General features: G+C 34.6%; 2 protein-coding genes and 1 long non-coding RNA gene across 9 annotated transcripts; 1 reads left to right on the top strand and 2 right to left on the bottom strand.

The window, feature by feature from the left end:
* Positions 1 to 619: 619 nt before the first annotated feature.
* LOC112461570 (mitochondrial pyruvate carrier 4-like) lies at positions 620 to 5,125 on the bottom strand. The gene is made up of 4 exons (XM_025026855.1): positions 4,806 to 5,125; positions 2,839 to 2,879; positions 1,806 to 2,002; positions 620 to 1,470 (listed from the first exon to the last, which is right to left on the bottom strand). The coding sequence occupies exons 1-4, from the start codon at positions 4,888 to 4,890 to the stop codon at positions 1,407 to 1,409; spliced, it is 387 nt and encodes a 128-aa protein (XP_024882623.1). The 5' UTR covers positions 4,891 to 5,125; the 3' UTR covers positions 620 to 1,406.
* Positions 5,126 to 7,048: 1,923 nt separating this feature from the next.
* LOC112461536 lies at positions 7,049 to 7,545 on the top strand. Its single transcript, XR_003041571.1, has 2 exons — positions 7,049 to 7,296; positions 7,455 to 7,545. It is a non-coding gene; the product is annotated as an uncharacterized LOC112461536 (long non-coding RNA).
* A 1,232-nt stretch (positions 7,546 to 8,777) lies between these two features.
* LOC112461535 (apoptotic protease-activating factor 1-like) lies at positions 8,778 to 19,413 on the bottom strand. Of its 7 annotated transcripts, XM_025026807.1 has the most exons (15): positions 18,630 to 19,413; positions 16,737 to 16,804; positions 16,200 to 16,453; positions 15,806 to 15,989; positions 15,046 to 15,183; positions 14,647 to 14,958; positions 14,314 to 14,549; positions 14,109 to 14,238; positions 12,930 to 14,024; positions 12,736 to 12,785; positions 12,175 to 12,655; positions 12,014 to 12,084; positions 11,588 to 11,915; positions 10,443 to 10,856; positions 8,778 to 10,367 (listed from the first exon to the last, which is right to left on the bottom strand). In XM_025026807.1, exons 3-15 carry the CDS (start codon positions 16,385 to 16,387, stop codon positions 9,798 to 9,800), a joined length of 4,197 nt encoding a protein of 1,398 aa, XP_024882575.1. In that variant the 5' UTR covers positions 16,388 to 16,453; positions 16,737 to 16,804; positions 18,630 to 19,413; the 3' UTR covers positions 8,778 to 9,797. The 7 variants fall into 7 exon arrangements, with proteins under 7 accessions (XP_024882575.1, XP_024882573.1, XP_024882577.1 ...); XM_025026805.1 differs by lacking the exon at positions 16,737 to 16,804; XM_025026809.1 differs by lacking the exon at positions 16,737 to 16,804 and having other exon boundaries at positions 15,046 to 15,174.
* Between the last annotated feature and the right edge of the window lie 279 nt (positions 19,414 to 19,692).

Below are 19,692 nucleotides of genomic sequence, written 5' to 3'. Positions count from 1 at the left end.
TCAGCAAAAGTAAACATTTCCTCTGTAATACATTTAGCAAGATAAATGATAGGTCTGCATTGTTAATGACTCGAGATAGCTTTTTACGGTAAAACATTTTACGGAAAAGATTAAATTAATAGATAGATCAATAGCAAAATTGAATTTAATAACTATCGACAATACGCATGAATTTGTGAGCCTAATATAGCCTAATACATGGCGCGTGCTCGGCGAATCTGAATTTCTCTCGTAATATCTCTTTTTAATCTCGTGACATGCTTACCGAACAGTAACACATCGGCATCATCGCGGAAGCGTGATAAAACCCATTAATCAAACGAGATATATCTTCAATCATCCGCTCGACGATGTAAAATATCTGTGTGCTTAGCGTTCAACGAGGATACGAGAGACATTAATGCGCATTATTCCCGTTATTAAAGTGCGATATCGAATCCCACATCTTAAAAGCCTGCGCGTGTAAACGCCGTTTTACTGCCCGATATAACTTACCATTATCCGTAGCACAGTTGAATATTTACCTTCAATTTTTACCTTCCGACAACTATACCTACGTCGCGTTAAATCTCGATGCCTCGGGTGCGGTCGATCGCTTGGGGACTTCACAACGCAGTGATATTAAAAATATCTGTAATTTTATTTCAACTTTGACCGGAGCGAGGCAGTTACAACAATATTAATTAAAATGTTACGATATTGACACACGTAACACTTCATATATATTTTTCCGCTCGCCTTCGAAGCGCCGCGTAACGTCGATATGTCATGCAGAAACGCACCGTGAGCATCGTTACGTCTCGAGGTAGAACGCACGTGGCGCGTAATCGGCGTAATGGCAAATACATAGGTACAATCGTGTTGTCGATGGATTAATAACGCGCGATACGGTATTACGAATCATCCGCGGCATCCGTTACAACTAATCGTTCTCTCGGCCAAGACTCCACTCGTCCTGTGCCCTGTGTAGTTGTACTTTTTATCTAGTGTATAATATTCATTTATCGCCCAGCGATAATCCGAACAGTGAATAATGTTACATCGTGCGTTATACGTATCACAGCTTGGCACCAAGAAAGTCAATCAATTTTACATAAAACTCGCTACGTTCCTTTCGATCGGTCCCGATCGGGGACAGATCGAACGTAAATGTACAATATCTTCATGATTTTTAAAAGTTTGAGCCAGTTATAGTACGACTTAATATATCATTAATTTATCTTTCACGTTTTGTTATTTAATATTGGTCGGATACGCTAAACATCACGTCATCTAGACTAGACTACTCGTCCCGACGTGCTGAATGGTAACATAAACATTTCAAACGCGAAGTAGCAAAGAATTAAATATTCTTTTTTTTTTCATTTCCCTAGGAATGTATATCTATATCTATGTTGTAGTTATCGTCAGTGAGCTGCGTTTGACGGGATCGCCTTCGTTGCCTCCAAAGCTGCTTGCTGGCGCTGATACCTGAGACAAATATTAATTCGGTAAAGTTAAAGTCCTCGGAAAGTGGCTAGAGGCAAAGTCGCGCGATATCAAACGATATAAATTATGCGGGTAGTCGTGAGCAAAACAGGAAAATACTGACAGAATCGCTTAACCAATTCCTGCGACAGCGTTAAAAGAATTTTTGCAGAAATAAAATTTTTATCTCATGAAAATAATCAAAGACTCGTTTCTATGTCAGGTAAACATGAGACACAACGATAGCAATGATAATGCAATGATATTTGCAAGGTGTAGAAACGAAAATATCAAAGGGTGAATCTTATATAGAATTTTACTTGCGTCGAGGTAATTACCTCAGGGATCTCGTTATTTGGTATATAGCCGTGAACGCAACGAAGAGGTTCACGCTAAAAAGATTCCAGTTTTTCGGCGTGATGGCTAAGGAGTATCTGGTCCAGATCAACCCCGTGATGCCCAAGGCACAAGACTGGCTGATGGAGATTTTGTTCACTGGCCTCGTCAAGTCACCGAGGCCGGCGATTACGAGGCCCTACAAATTGTAGAAGGAGTGATTTACATGATATCTTTTGTTATCAGCCTTATCTTTTTTTTTTGCATGCGCGAAAAAATCGACGAATCAGTACGACACAGCACATTCGCTTCAAGTTTGATTGTATTTTTTAATGTGTTTTTTTTTAGACATGTATGTAGACAAATATAAATAAATATATCCGCTATAAAACAGATTTAAATAGCGCAATGACAATCGAATAAATCGTTCCGTGTTTTGTAATGTACATCGCGAGATTTATATTTATATCATTTCTTTATTTATGTTACTTTTGCGTTCTTTACAGTACGATACATGAAATGTCATACGTTAAAATGAATATTTCATAAAACCGCGTTTCAAGCGTGAAAATATTTTTGTTGGAAAGACAAAATGTGCACATATTTATTTGTTTCTGAAAATTGCCGCATACCCATTGAACTGCAATGTTATTTATTATAACACGAATGAACGCAGCATTCGGAGTATTTTTGTATAACGTATATCTGTTTGCCAACGTACGTTAGTAGCAACTGCTTTGAAACAAAATTGTGTACCTGCATGCAAGCTATTATTCAATCGCGTGACGTTTTACGACGCTTTTAAAATGATGAAAAGAATAAAATAAAAACTAGGCGAATAAGAACGAATTTTAAAGCTAAAAGAAAAGTTTCAAAATTGAAGATATTTATTACGGAAAATCTACGTTCTGGACGTTTACGTAACGTCGCTCGAGTGCTCTGGATCTTTTCCGTTCGTTCGCTACTCGATTAACTTATCAGAATCACGACACGGGTCGGCAATATCGATATTAAGAGAATGAAAACATTACTAACCCATTTGAAGGCCGGTGCCCAGAAGAAGATGGTCTGTGGACCTAAAAAAAAAAAAAAATTAACACGCAATGCAATCGATATGAATTGCGGAGGAGCACGTTGTAGTGACGCAAGGCTTCGTGTTCATGCTAAATCACAGTCAGCTTGTTTTCCATTCAACTATCTTTCATACAATTCTTTTAAGACGCTCGACGTTCGCAGCAATTAGGACGAAACGGAAAATATAGAAGACATAGAAGATGAATAACGAAATACATATCGCTCATTTGTTACAACAACGACATAACTCAAAAATTGTCATTTTTGAACTGTTTGCAAAAGAAAGGTATAAAAATTCAATACACTGAATAAAAAGCTAATATATGGTTAGATGTTTTTGTTCCTCTACAATCAGTTATTGCACCAAAATCGTGTTTTAAAAGTAATATTACCAAATAATGATTCAAAACATTCAACCTTTTGTTTTGGGAAAATTTTGTTCTCCGAATTATCTCATTGTTGTAGCAAATGAGCGATATATATATTAAAGGCGATATATGATAAAAAAGAAAAGGGAAAGGCAAACGGAGCAAGAAGAGTCAGCTTCAAAGTACAGTTCCACCGTAATGTAACATATATAACACGATAATCAATGCCCGGTTATTGATGCATTCCCGTGCATATACCCTTGAATCTATTCGCTCCATCTATTCAAGCTTCCGCTCCGATAGTCCGATAGCTACCTAATTGTAAGTAAATTCGTCGGAGCAACTTTGACACAGACGTGACGTCATTGCGGCCTCGTTTCCATCCATTACAATTCGGTGAAGGTACCGACCTACCGACTGCCTCCCGTCTGGCTTGGCAGCTACGCGAAATGGCACGAATTGATGGAAAATAGGGCAACCCGATAGTACTTACTCGCAGAATGAATAAACACCGACACTCTCGGTCATCGGGCTCGCGGCTCGCGATCTTGCGCCTAATAATAATTTCGTTGTATATTGCCTTACGCTATATCACGCCGATCATTCAATCTTGAAATGTAGCCTTGCCAAAGCTAGAAATCTCACACGTTATTAAATGTGCGATTTAATCAATGATACTATCAGTGCTAGTATTATCAATGTTAGTGAATTTTTTATAAACTCGAGAAAGTTCACGTGATGTGATATCGGATCAGCCTGTGAATTCACGCGCACTAATGAAATGAGATAAAACTTCGATGCTATTTCTTTAATCAATGATATGGACTTTCACTTTTCACTACGATTTATCGGCAATTTTCGTTTATTTTTCTTTCGATTCTAAGAAGCGTATTTGCGATACACGTGAACTTAAATTAGTCTAGTATAATAAGATTGCGAAAGTGCTAAATGTCTTCGTGTAAGGCCAAGGTTGAAAATATCGCTACCAATGAGCTACGTCTCGATTTATAGCAAATGAAGGGAAATGTAATATGAAAATTGAAGCGAGCGACACGTTCATTAATCCAGAATGTAGACGTGGACTAATTTAAGAATGCGACCTCGAGGAGACTGCATTGTAAAGAGTAGGGTGTTCACGCGCCGTCGGCAAGTCGCCAAGTCTTACGAGTAACGATATCAATATGCGGAAAAAGTGTTTGCGTCATTAGCCGATAAACGAAATAAAACTAGATTGGAGAGACAACACATTTCCACACTGATTTATCGTGACTGCGGTAAATAATAATAATTAACCCGTAATTACTCGCGGTAATCAGTAAACGAAACTTAGAAATATACCACAATCGATTCAAAACGAAAATCAGGAGTGCGGAGCGAACGATTCACCAATCTCGGGGAGGACGATATTATTTATCTGGAAAACCACGTCACGTCCGGTGCATCTCTCGTTTCTCTCGCAATCAGTCCGTCACGCACGCACACACGCACACACACGCGCGCCGACGCGACGGCACGTGCCACCTGCTCGGCCCGAACGCGACGATCGACCGTTTTACCAACCAGCTGGATGTTTCCACAGAGGCTGCAGCTTCTCGGGCACGAACTTGCCGATGGCGTTCATCGAGTTTTTGTAGATCACTGACATGGCTTAGCGTCGGGGTCGTCGGACTCTCCGCGGATGACTCGGCGCGTAATCGGAAATCGAGCGCGAGCGCGGTCGCGAAATGCGGCAAAGTAGCGACGGACAGGCGATCACAACAGCATCCGCGCGCCACGACCGAGAAACGCCAAGTGCCCGGATTGGTCGGTCGCGACGCTCGCGTGGTTGCTCCCCTCGACCCACCTCGACCTTCTCGTCTGCTCGCCAACGTGTGAGCTAGCCTTGCGGAGTAGTGGCTGCGGCTGCCCGTTGAGACCTCGTCGGAGTCGCGAGATGGACAGGGTATGCCACTGTACAGTGTATCGTATACACACGTACGCGCCAGACTTAAAATATTTCCTAGCTACCGCGGCCGACGAAGATCTACGATGCGGCCACAACGCGATGCTACTACGAAAATTATGGGGGTGGGACACGGGGGTGGCTGCAAAGCTGCACTTCACGTGTAGATATAGACGACGGATCGATGGAAAGTTTCCGGGTACATGAACTTTCGTTGAGAAGTTCAAATTTTGAAGAAATTATATTTTTCTATTTTTCGCAGGGTTTTTTTTTGCTAAATTTTGAAATGCAAATGTAGTTTGCGGACGCAGTTATGCTTTAAAGGAATTATAAGAATATTTTCAATTTAATTTTGGAAACTTTAAGAAGACGCATATGAACAAGCTCGTCAAATTTTAAAAAATTTTGAATTGTAAGAATTATAAAATTTTCCAAGTTTTATAATTGTAAATGAATAGCATTTCATAATGCTAATCTCACAGATGATAAATATTAAATAAGATCACGCTATTTACATGATAAGAAAAATGTAGACTGAGAAAAGCATGCAGAAGACCTTGCAGAATATAAATGACGTTATTTTTTTTTTCTATAAGTGATCAAACCTGATTGTATATGTATAATCTGACGATAGATATGTATCAGACTGGTATGGTAGGCGACCTTGCGGAAGTGTGACTGCTGACATTGGCCGAGAGTTCCAAATCGGACGCTCGGATGTTCGCCAAGTCGACTTCTCTCTTACGACATTTAAATTCTCTATTAATAAAACACAGTGTATTTGTTCCGCAATGCCATTTTTAGAGATGATTATATAGTTTCGAACATAATATTTATATCTGCATATCTGCTGAAAAGAAAATAATAATCGAGATAACTTATTGCTAAATTATGTATCGTATAGATCAATGTGATAAAAAAGGATATATCGTACATAAGAAGCACATTGTTGTGTTTGTACACAATTTTTATTATATCTATACATATTTTCTAACAGACTTAACTTTCTCATCAAAATACGAATATTGTAAATAAATGTACAAATAAAACGCAAGTAAAAAATTGAGCTCGGCATCAGAATATAAAATTATAGAATGCACATCATCATTGCACCACCCAATTTTCTAATTATGTTGTTTCTAAATAACTTGCGTGGGCTCGCAATACTTTTCATCAAATCGAGGACAGATTCGTATCTAATAAGATTTGTTATCGGAATAAGAAAAGCGAAACCTGTCGCCGATATGTCGTGTTTTATGCCGATAATTTATTTATTAATTTTTTTTCGTCATAAATCAAGATCCATAAATGAATAAAACGAACTTTTCAAGTAATTTGATGTATTACAGTTATCATAACGAAGTAGGACGTTCGAATTAGATACGATCTGATTGTAATTTACAGAAAAAGATGTACATGTATAAATGCACATTACAGCCCTGTATATGCATATAGGATTCTTACTTGCTATCTTCTATATTTATGTACGAAGTACAAAAATATATGAGATCAACTAAAGTTCAACTCTCTGTTAGTGTGATAATTCGACGAGATCAACAGAATCAACCATGTTTCATTTCACGATGCCAACAGAGAGTCGAGGGAGTCGAAAAATTGGGATACATAAAAAGGTGATAAAAACACGGAATCTGTACAAAAAAGATTCTAGCGATAACAGAGAGTACTAATTCTTACATAACTATGGGACGCGATCAGGTGTTCGCGTATATAAATTATTTTCTCGACTCTTATGTTCCGAGTTCCGAGCATTAAAATAAATATGATTAAGTAGAATAAGTGGAGCAAAGTCTTGATCACAATAGAGCTTTGATGTAAAGACGTCGTTTAATATTACATGTATGTACGTCTTTAACCCTTCGCCCGTAAACTGGGTCATAAATGGCACAAGCCGAAATTCAAGATAGAATACCGCCGAAATGAAAAGGGGGGGGGGGCTTGCCGTCCCTCGTAAAAAAAGTAGGTAGTGGGGAGAACTCATGCCCAAAGTTTCGTTGGAATTCGCCAGTGTGTGCTTGACCAGCAGCGAGTCAAAGTGCGTCCAGTGCCACTATTGACCCAGTTTACGGACAGTGCCAGACTTTCGTGCAAGTAAGTAAAATTAATTTAACGTCATTTTCATATTACTACAGTTATTTTTAACTTATATAAGTGATATTTTTTTATGATTGTGTATATTATATATACCTATAACCTCAAAATTTGAGTGGATGAAAACACGTGTAAAAAGAAATTACATGTACTTTCAGGGTACAATGGATGATCAAGCGACAAATATCAGATATTATTTACGAGAAAGACGATTTTATATGATTTTTTAATAAAATAATGTAAAAATTACGTTAAAAGTCTTATTTCTCCTTAACCCGAAAAAGGCCATTTTCAATCCTCAGAATAATTATACTTTTTAAAAATGACCCATATACAGAATTTTTTTCTTGAAAGTACACATATTTAACTATAAAACCTCGTTGGAATTTTTTATTTTGATTTAAAACTCAATGAGATATGATTTTTTTAATAAAAATGGATTTTTATCAATTTTTTGCATAAAGAATTATTTATAAACAATTTATCTTATAATGAATCGCTAAATAAACTTTGGGATTATAAAATAGGATAGTATACAAGTATTACAGAATTTTTTCAGATTTTTTGAACACTATTTACTAGGTCAAAATAACGACAGGACATTTATGACCCAGATTACGGACGATGCCAGTCAAATTATAGTTTACGGGCGAAGGGTTAAAGTAGATATCAAATTTTGTGATTTTTTTTACACGTATCTTTGCCCCGATGCAATCCTACACATGTTTCACATGTTCATAAGGCACATGAATTATGTATAATTCAACAATGTCCTGTGCGATAAAAGATTATTACATATGTTTACTTAATATTGTTAGACATGTTGATATCGTATGTATACATACATATACGAAACATGGCAACTATTCGACTCGATGGATACAGTATAATTCATGAACTGTCATGCTCATCAGTCTTTGTTTCATTCTTAATACAAGATTGGTATAAAAAACGATATAAAATCTAATATATACTACGAATACATAACCATCTGATACAAAAAGTACTAAACTTATGTGAAGATTATTCATTCGAATAATATTCCTGGCCATATTACATTCCTAATTATGTACATACGATCACAATTGACTTCAAATATTTCCATACATATTTATAATACATTTTTCACAATTAACATGAACGTTATGTTTAGTTCTGTTAAAATTATATATCTGAAGTCGTTACAAGCGTTAACAGAATCGCGATAATTTTGATTATATATACGTAAAAATAAAGCGAACTGATATATAAAGATAAAACAATTTTTGTTTAATTTTTGACATTTTATAATTTTTTTGTGAGGGAAATTTATTTAAATATTATCATATATTATCATTGCACGTTATCATGCGTCTTAAAACGATTATTACTTGTTCGATATCCATATATGCAAGGATTATTAAAATTTCTGTTAAAATCAGCAATAAAATATTTACATAATTTTCTCCCACAAACGATAAGTATAATTAAAAGAACATATGTAAATAATATATGTATAAAATCGTTCCAATTTCGAAAAATGTATTAGTAATCACAATATTTGATTAAACTTGATTAACATTTTCCGAGATATAAACGCGTTCAATAGAAAAGCTAAAAATGCTATAGCTTATAAATGTTCAATTATACAAGAGCATAGAAATGTATCTGTAACGTATGTACATTTTTGGCAGCTTAAAATATTTATGTAGGATTTATGAATGGCACAAATACAGTCTGTGATACAAGAATGTATGAGCGCTTCAAGCCAGTCTACATTGTTATCAATTATTGCCTGGTTTTTCTGTATCTTCAGTAGTGCTTTCAGTAGAGGAACAGTAACGGTTTTACATACAGTCATGTGTTACTTTATAATAAACTTTATATTAAATAATAGCATGTGTGGAGAGACTATACTTAATGATCTTTCAAACGAGATGAAAAGCTTTGAGGCAATAAAAAATTCAAGATTATAATATGAATAATCGCTCGTACAATCTTGCACGACAGATTACATATGTATACGATCCTGCTATTTTTTATAATATATTGTAGCTATATACTGTTGTTCGTCTATATATATATGTAGTAAAAAATGTTACTTTAAAAATTGTCAGAGAAATGTATTTAAAAATCAGCTTTACGTAAGCATTGGAGTTAACCTCTTGTTAAATGCAAGTGGCAGTAAAAGACATTGCTATAAATAGATGTATAGGTACTTTTTATCAACATTAGTTTGATCACATGTGACAATAACTATATAAAACATGTCTCCTAATATATACACTTCATTAAAATGACACATTGATACGTGTATTTTAATGGAATTCGTGTAATTGCATCATCGTACCATTTTATATCAAACCTATAAAATTTTCTGCCGATAGAAACGAAGATTTTTATGTTATGGACAAACAGTACAGCATCAATACATAATTTTTTTTTTCAATTTTCTATAACAACATGATCACGCTAAATTGCCACATTGCATTGCAATATGGCAATTTAAATTAATTTTATAATCAATCTGTATCTGAGATAGACTGATTATGATCAATCAGTTTAAATGTATTAACAGATCCGTACATGTCAACCATAACAAATTTACTGAAATCTGGAGAGATACATACTTTAGCATCTCGGCTTGGTGGTAATTCGACAATCGATAGTAATTCTGGCATTTTAGGATCTCTGCCTATTTTGGTCATCCAATATTCCATTCTCCTCGTACTATAGTACTCGTCAATGTTACTCGTACCAGCTGCACTCGATGTCGCATCGTCTTGTAGATTAGATACACCAGTATTTATGCTTCGGCTGTTAGATATTTGTGAATTCAAAAATGCATTCGTATTGAATGAGGGAGTGCTTGCACTGTGCCTGATGCCCATCCGACTTCTTTTCACATTCATTTGGCTTCTTCTCATGTTGTTCTTTGCTTGATCAACGTTCCACCAAACTAATTCATCGTTTGTCAATGATAATAAAATCGGAACCTTTATGCCAGCTGGAGCCCAATACAATTGTGTAATGGGATTAGTGTGAAAAGATAATTGACAATAAATCTCCGTCGGCTTTTGTATATCGATAATCTGAAAATAAAAAGCAAACGATATTAAACTCATACTGTATAATGCACAAATTAATTTATCATAAAACAGACTTACAGAAATTTTTCCTGATTCAAAGCCAACAGCGACATATTGTTCATTTTTTGAAATATCACAACAAGTCACGTTCTGTGCGAAACTATACTTAAAACAGGGCTGTTCTTTAATGTGTACATACATCAACCGTGCTGTCATGTATTCGTGGATAATACATAATAATGTTAAATGACGCGATTCATTCAAAATCGCCAAGTAATTTTGATTGTAACTTAAACAGCTGAATGAAATACATGAAGATGGATAAGACAAATCTATTTGGCTCTTTAATTGCCAAGGTATATCAATATACCATATCGTTATTATGCCTTTCTTCGTTACTGTTATAACATAGTCGTCGTTTATTTTGTGAATGTCGTTGATAGGTTCTGCTTTAGTATCAATTCCAAATATCGGTCCACAATGTCGCCATACCTGTTGATAAATAAACATTTGAATTTGTTTAGTATTTAGTATTTACAAATTTAGATAGATAGATTTTCGAGGTGTTTTATGGCGGCAAAGATCTCATCCCAACTGGGATGACACGTAACTCAGCGTGAAGGCGGTCGATTTTTAATCAGGGGATCCCTGGTTTAAGTCCAGCCCTCATCCCGCATGAATCTCTCAAGTTATGAGATACATTAGAAAGTTTTGGTGCGAATATAAAAGAAGTAAATTGTAATTCATTTCGGGAGCAAATAAATTTACATTTAAATAATTATTAAAACACCTAAACTAATGACAAATTAGAAATAGAGAACTGTAACGTATTCTCTGGCGATACAAGAGATCTGTAGTGCATTCTCTTTGATACTCTCAGAAATTGAAGTTTCTATTGTTTATAAGATAAGTATATAAACGCGGCACGATGCAGCGTGATGCTTGCTGGTTAATTAGCTCAGTGATAAAACAGTTATTTGTGAAACAAAAGGTTACAATCTGTACAAAATTCTTTCTTGTTCAAGTCACCTCGTATGAGAAATTTACGTGGAACAATATTGTTCCTATAAAGAAACCAAAGACAAATTCCATGATAATTGGAATAGTGTTCTACATCTTATAATGACAATTAAAATAAAAAAGGTATATATGTACACGAAATTCTGTATTTATAATAGCAGAAAGGAATAATAAAAATTAAACAAAGAATTTAATATACACACCTTCAATGCATACTCCTCCTCTTTGCATAATACCGTATTACAGCAACTCAGGTTAATAATTTTCACGAACTGGATTGGCCTTTCTAACGTTGCGACCAGCATAGTTATTCCAGTTGTTGTATTTAATAATTGAATGCAATTGTCTGTAACATACAGTGCCTGTTCTCCATCGGTAGACAATTGCAGGCTTGATATTCTGCCTTCTATATATGCAGATTCCTGTATTATATCTTTTCCACGTGACACTATAATTTTCTTCGAAGGGCTCTCTTTGACTACAATGTCCTTGTTGTCATAAGATTCGACAACTGCGTCAAATAAGCACTTCCTAGTTTGATAACAGAGAAAGATTGTCATACGGTTTAATTAAAAGTTTAAAATATAAATATATAAAGTAGTTGTAAATAATCTTCAATATTAAATTACCTCGGTAATTCATCTGATTCTTGTACCGGAAATTTCCACTTGTATAACACTCTATTCCCGTTCCCACATATCTAAAATTACCACATAGCAAAAAATTTTTTAATTTCAAAGATTTTGAATTTGATTAAATATAATGGAATTAGTATAAGAATGATACGTACAATATGATAGCCTTCGTCTTTTAACCAGTAAGAATCCAAAGATATAACGCGACTTTTGTAAGTCGCGATCGGTTGATATCCAGAATAGGTATTCCATACATTTATAAAACCCGCAGAGTCAGCCAGTATTATGTATTCCCCATCATATGTAATAGTTGCGCTTACATAAGTTACTGTATCATTATCGACAAACCCTCTCGTCTGTTTGTCAAAGCTATGCACGCAATCCTCACCCCACCATTTTACGTACATAGCTTCTTTTTTGGTGACAACCATCAAGGAATTGTCACGGTTGGGTATATGATGAAAGAAGATAACTTCTTCAGCTGCAGATTTCAACCGCAGATTATAACAGGCAAGATATCGATAAGTAGTATAGTCATTCCCGTAGCTTGAATAGAGAACAAAAACACCCTTTAGCTCATCCATTATATGTAATAAGGAACCCTGCGCCGTAAAAGCTATTTTCGGTATGTACTGACTGTAACAAACGTATGCCATGTTACTTATTTGTACACGGGTTGTCTCTGTATCAATTTGTATGTATATAATTGTACTTACTATTTTGAATCTCTTAAAGTAAACACTACTTTTCCATATCGGTCCCATATCTTAAAAAAAGAAAAAAAAAGACATTATGCACACTTGAATAATACATTATACATTATATCAAAATTTTTATTTTCTAATAATATAGTAATAAATAAAGAGCACTTTGTTTCATAAAAATATCATAACAAATTAAAATTAAATACCCGAATCGTTGCTTTGTCAGTGCATGCAGCGATGTATTTATCCTCGTGACCAAATGCCATATCCAGTATAATCTCATTTTCCACCGAGAATTCTGTTAAGCTATCATCCTGATCATTCGCATTTGTAAAAAAGCCAGACCAGGAACTTTGTTTTTGTCGTGGGCTATCAACGTGCGTGTAATGCTGATCAAATATTTCATTGTTGTCATTCGACAGAGAGAATAACTTTATTATACCAGCACTGCTTAACGATAAGAAACAATCACCAGCCGTCGACACAATAACTTTTTTAATAGAATAGCCCTCTTTATGACCGTTAAAAACTTTTTGTTGCTTGCTTTCAGAATTCCACAGAATTATTTTACCCGATGTATTTCCCGTCAAAATTAATTCAGGATCGTCTGTGAAAGATGATGTGCAAATGCCCGTTGATATTTCTTCAGTCGTCGACATATTAGCATATTGGGGACTTTTCTTGTGAGATAAGTACAAGTAATTTTGTCTTGTCATAGCTAGATTTTTTGCAGTTTGAGCGACGTAACCTTCATATGGATGATCCATCGCGATTTGAATGATATCCAAGCATTTTTTACGTTTATGTTCTACTATAACACTTGCTTGCTCTTGAAGAAATCTTTCTATATCAGAGACCTTTTCTACATAGTCTTCTTGCTTGTCGGATGACGTAATGTATTTTCTATACTTTCTCAGATCTAGCAATAGATCATTCAAACCCGCACATATTAATTTAGCTTGAATAAAATCAAAATTTAAGTAAAGGGGCTGAAATTCTTCAAACAATTTTGCTTGCTCCAAATGGTAGCCAATATACGAGTAAATATAATTGTCATCCGGCAATTTTGAAAAATCATTATTGCAATATGTGCGGTATTTTTCAATAATAGATTTATGCATCTGTGTCAATTCGTCAGGAGTTTGTTTCTTTCTGAGATGGTATAGCAGTAAATCATGCACGCCATAAATATAGGTTTTTAAATCATTATTCCACTTTTTGGCTGCAAGTGATTTATGGCACAAATCCAACATTAGTTCTTCAACTTGGAATATGTCTTGTTCCCAAAAAATTTCTAGAGTCTAAAACACGTTAAATTGATATAAAATCAAAAATATGTATGAGAGATTATACATCAATTTAACAATAAATTTTAAAATATATACCTTCGGAGTTATGTTAACATCTTCGCAAAAAATAGCTAAGCTCTCGTAACGTTTTTTCAAATCTGGTTTTAATTGCTCAATACATATATCAAAAATAGTTTCTTGTTTTTGTAGAAATTCTCTCATTACTCTGTAACACATGATACAATAAAATCAATATTTTAATATAATCAATGCATTATCTTAAGAAATTATATGTATATACTTGTTTGTTGCATCTTTTTTCCTTAATGAACTCAAGTAATATCTCCATCTATCAGGATGTTCTTTCATGTGGTGTTTAAATTCTTCAAATTGTGCAGCAAACATAGCTATGAGTAATGGCATTCCTTTACATTCTTCATGAATTTTTTTTGCTTCTATAGGCAATTCGTTCACATCCATTTCCAATACTTTGGCAAATAAGCCTAATGTCTCTGCTTCTGTAAATCCGTCGTTCATCTGAAAGTGACACATTATTTTTCATTATAATAATGTAATAAATACATTTATATATTTCAATATATAATAAATACAAATATAATAAAAAATATCACACCTTTATTATCTTAGGTCTTTTCTTTTGTAGAACATCAATGTCGGCAGTGAGAACTAGAGTTTTACATTTGAAATCAAAAGTGGTAATAATCTTTTTATCATAAACATCATCTAAGATCAATAAAGCGTTGCAATTTTCTTGTTTATTAAAATAATGTTTCAAATAATGGATCAAAGAATCTTTCTCCAGTGGAGTAAATAGTTCTGGTTGGATTTCTAAATTTCTCACGTTATGATAGAGTGAGTTTAATTGAATTAATATTTCTTCATCGATTAAACGATCACATGTAAATTTTATCCAGTAGACTTGATTCTAAAAAAAAAAATAGTTTTATGCAAAATGTAATATATTAATATTATATACTATATGTCTAAAATAATTAATAAAAAAATATCATACGGAAAATAAATCTTTCACTAATTTTGCATCCTTGAGAGCACTGGCAACCAGACATGATTTTCCAAATCCTTTCATGCCATGTAACGCAATGTATGCTGTGGGAATTAACTGCTGTAAAGCTATCTTTAACTGCTCAACCTGCAAACACAATGCATTATATAATAAACAGTTTTCATTTTATATATCAGAATCATTTATTATGATGCAATACAATGGCGAATTTTGGCACTTTAATATCGCTGAAACATGATTTGAGGATTTCTAATAGTGAGGCTCTAAGTGCGTGTCTATAGTGCGCCTAATGAAAAATCCGCCACTAGTGCATTACATACAAAAATGTATAGTGAAACATATAATGAAAAACACTGAAAAAGTCAAACTTACGCGATATATGTTTCCATACGTATGCATAAAGAGGAACAGTTAAATTAAATAAGAATTAAATAGCCTATTACAACGAATTATATCTAAATACACGGGATTAAATATGTTACTGGAAATTTTTAAGAATAAAAGCTGATTTTATTGTCTATTAAAAAAATATTATTAAAGATTATATCAAATTTATATAGCAATACACGATGCTTATATATTGCAATATGCATTACAGAAGTAAATGAAATGTCAGATAATCAATAGTTTATAGTTCATAATTTTATCTTATCATTGACGGTACGACTACAATCGAGAGATAAAGTCAGAATGACTCATACATCTTAACACATTGTATGTATGTATATTACAATATAGATAATTATACCTTCTCTTCTCGGGTAACTGTCAATGGAGAAAGGGGTGGAATGTTAGGAGGTCCAGCATAATAATCTATCTCTCCATTGGTTTCTATCTCATAATTGCCTAACAATTTATCTATTTCATCGCTAAGCCATTCGTAGTGATGTTTTAAGGATTGATGAAAGACATCAAAAGCACGTGGGCCACATCTTAAAAATGTTAACACGAACACTTAATGAAATCAGTTTACCGTGTAAAATGCATCGTTAACTAAGAATGCAAATTATAAAAATGATAACTAGTGAGATATAATTTCTATTATTATTAGTAAGTGCAATAACATTAAAATAAAAAAAGTGTGAAATTTTGCATAATATATGTGCGAATATAACAACAAATATATACATAAATATACATACCTTGGTAGTATATCTAATAACCAGCCTGCTCTCGCTTCTTTAGTGGCTCCAGAATAAATTTGTTTTACATCCTCTTGTCGTAAGATATATTCATTTCTTAGAGGCTGTATGATGTCATTATCTATATCTAAATCATCAATTATGTTCTCCCTCAAACGAATGAGGATGTCTCTATGTGACTTCTCCATTTTTATAATCAAAATTCGCAATGCAAAATCCCGTGATTGGAAGTTACTACAAATTTCAGTGCAGTTCTGAAATAAATAATTATCTCTGTTATTTTAATAAGCATCAGATAATTTCAATACTTAAGAATAAACTGCAATAATGTTATTTGTAATTGCGATAATGTAATTTAATCTTTCAGAACTAAAAAAAGTCAACATCACTAAACTAAGAATAAAATAATACATTATATATATATTTTTTGTTAATTAATTTACTACTTTTCAATATTACAAAATTATATAAGATTTGTTTTAGCAATAATAACAACAATATATAACATTTGGCAATAATCGATATTGTGATATATACATTTTTGCGTCACTCCATCATATTATCCCCTTTATTCCTTTTTTTCTGCATCTTCAACACTACGATCTCTTCATTTCATAAAAAAAAGAAAAATCTCATACAAATTTTTATTTCTATTATACAGATAAATAACATAAATTGACAGTTAATTCTTCTAACATGTTTATGATCGTATATGCAAATGCTGCCTACACACATTAGACACAATTCTTTTATGTAAGCGAATATTCGTTAGGAACCGAGCGCGTTTTTTCATCGAGATATAAACAAATATTTATAAAAACTATTCGTAAAAAATATACAATTTAATAAAATAATTGAATTGTACATCTCAAAATCAGACATAAATATTAATTTCGTTTTTTACAAATATATAATTCCTTTACAAAGATAAAATAAAATAAAAATCAGAAGAACATTACTAACATCCAATTACAACAAGAGATGTTTGAAAGAAATATGTATGTGTGTACATTATTTAAATAACATTTAAAATGGAAAGATTATAATCAAAATTATTTACACAGTTCAATAGGCAAGCATTTGCGTCACAAACAAAAGATGTAGTACACCAGTTTATTGGGAGCTTTCCAGGAAGCGACATAAGTCGCCACAAACGTCCGTCGTTCTAATATGGAGTATGGGTGCATTCCGTTTCACACATAATTCGCATAATGCATCATGTTGTTCATCAAATGTTAATTAAACAAGGATAAATTAAGATATCTTTAAGATATCTTTACGACGTTTTATGCAACATGCATGTTTATCTGGGATGATGCATTATGCGCATCATGCGTGAAACGGAATGCACCCTATCTTTCTTTTTTGGCAATAAGTCACAAAGCAAAACGACACTTGTCGACTTGTGTCGCTCGCTGGAAAGCCCCCATTTTATCTTAACTTACGAGAAAATACGCATTACTGTCTCATCAGTCGTGAAGGTTTGACAGAACAGAATATTCATGAATCATGCGTATGTACATGATACGATCTTTAACCTCATTTCGGGCATGGCACTGATAAAATTTTTATCTTTATTTCTTTTTTTCTATATTAACGTGCACCTCGAGGCTGTACAACCGGAAAAGAGATGATCGGAAAGAAGATTAATCGAAGAACAGGTTTAAGAATAAATCGAAAAATGTTACCGTTTAGCTTCTTCGTTTTTGAGAGAAATGGAAAATTAACAAACTAACAATTAACAGACAATTAACAACGCATTTATATTTTTGTTAAGCTTCTACGTATTTTGCGTTATACATCCTCTATTAAAAAAGATGAATCTTGGATATTTTATTTGTATATAATTTTCTCGAGAAACTTAAATTACTTTAAATTGTTAATTTTAAATCGATCGTTACAGTTTTTTATTTATGTATTAGTTACCGCCGTTGAGGCGAATTCAACGATGTATTGCGAGAGCGTGAATTAAAGCTTAAAATATAAATATGTTATTAATTGTCCACTTCTCACTTTCTTTTCGTTTATATCATGATTTCCTATGTATATTCTGTAAATCGGAAGGTAGAAACGGTGATGAGAGAAAACTGGAAATAACGGCAAAAAATACTAGCGAAGAAACTCGAAAAATTCCTCGAAGTCGCGACTATCTTGAATAATATTGTGGTTATCGCGGACGCGACGGAAGCGAGTCAATGCTCTCGAATATCTCACAGCGATTCGATCGACGATCGAAGGACACATGATGGATTTTCGACTCGATCACGATCAATAAGAAAAAAAATTCTTCTCCGAATTTTCCACGCATGTGCGTCATATTCTCAAAATAAATATATACGCTCTTTTTTTTCTTCTCTTTTGCTTTAGGATTATTTTCGTATATTTTCGTTGGATAACGCGACGCGCAACACTACTCTCCTCTCATCTTACCTTTTTCCTTCTTTTCCTCACGTGTTGCCTTCCAGTATCGCCATTTTAATATTCTCGGCCGATGGTCCTCGTCATCCTCTTTAGAGAGCCAGATCTGTCTTGTCCAACTCTTTCTTCCTGACCATCCTTCCCTCCGCAAACAGACGCTACCGATCCGTTTTCGTATCCCCCGTCGAGGTGTACGCTTCACACGTTAATCGTTCGGATATAATGACTGATCCTTTGTAGGGGAAACGCTCTTTGTTCGAAGAATCTGAGTAATCTTCTGCCGTGACGACGGCACGACCCGTACACTGCACGGCTGACGAGCGACTGAGAAACGGGGAAACAGGTACTCCTCGCGACTCGCGACTCGCGACACTCGCGTCAGTGCCGTCGGGCCGTCACGCCGTCAGTCGCTTCGCGTGCTGGAGTTAATTAGAAGCGACGTTGCCGATATTGTTCGACGCTATTGTCAGATCCCGCGAGACCATTGGCTAGCACGAATCGCACGATGCGCGATGCGCGTGGCCACTGTCACTAGTGTCACTGTCCTGCCGCCGTTTCTATCGTTTCCGGAGGGAACGACGCGACACAAAGGCGCGTAATGACTGCGACATTGCTGTTAGAAAGTTTCCGAGGGACGGGCGATAAAAATGTATTCGCAGGACGATCTTGCCCGTCTGATTTGCAAGGTTACATTCACGCGCCTCGCACTCGTAAACCGCGACGTATCCACATATCCTCGAGAAGCTGCGAACCACCACAACAATACAATCAGCCAGTCATGGTAACATGGCGGCTGATGGGCGCGGGCGCGGAGCGGTGGTAGGAGAAAGGCAGTGCTGCACCTCGCTACACCATGAGCCCTGTTACAGAATTGAACGAGTTGATCAAATCTTACAAAAATAAGGAAAATTAGAGTAGCTAAGATAGCAGGAAGATTAGTTGTTCAAATATATTATATTTCCAAATATGATAATTTTTTTAAGACGAGCTTAGAATGGGGACTTTTAAATAATTTAAATAATTAAAACAAATATGCTGCATGTGACATGCTGTAAATTAAACATGAGCATTATGT

The sequence above is a fragment of the Temnothorax curvispinosus genome, unplaced genomic scaffold (genome assembly GCF_003070985.1).
Source record: "Temnothorax curvispinosus isolate PA1 unplaced genomic scaffold, ASM307098v1 QBEX01011515.1, whole genome shotgun sequence".
Classification (NCBI taxonomy): Eukaryota; Metazoa; Arthropoda; class Insecta; order Hymenoptera; family Formicidae; genus Temnothorax; species Temnothorax curvispinosus.
The sequence above is the reverse complement of the archived record's forward strand: the minus strand, read 5'-3'. Positions and strand labels throughout refer to the sequence as shown.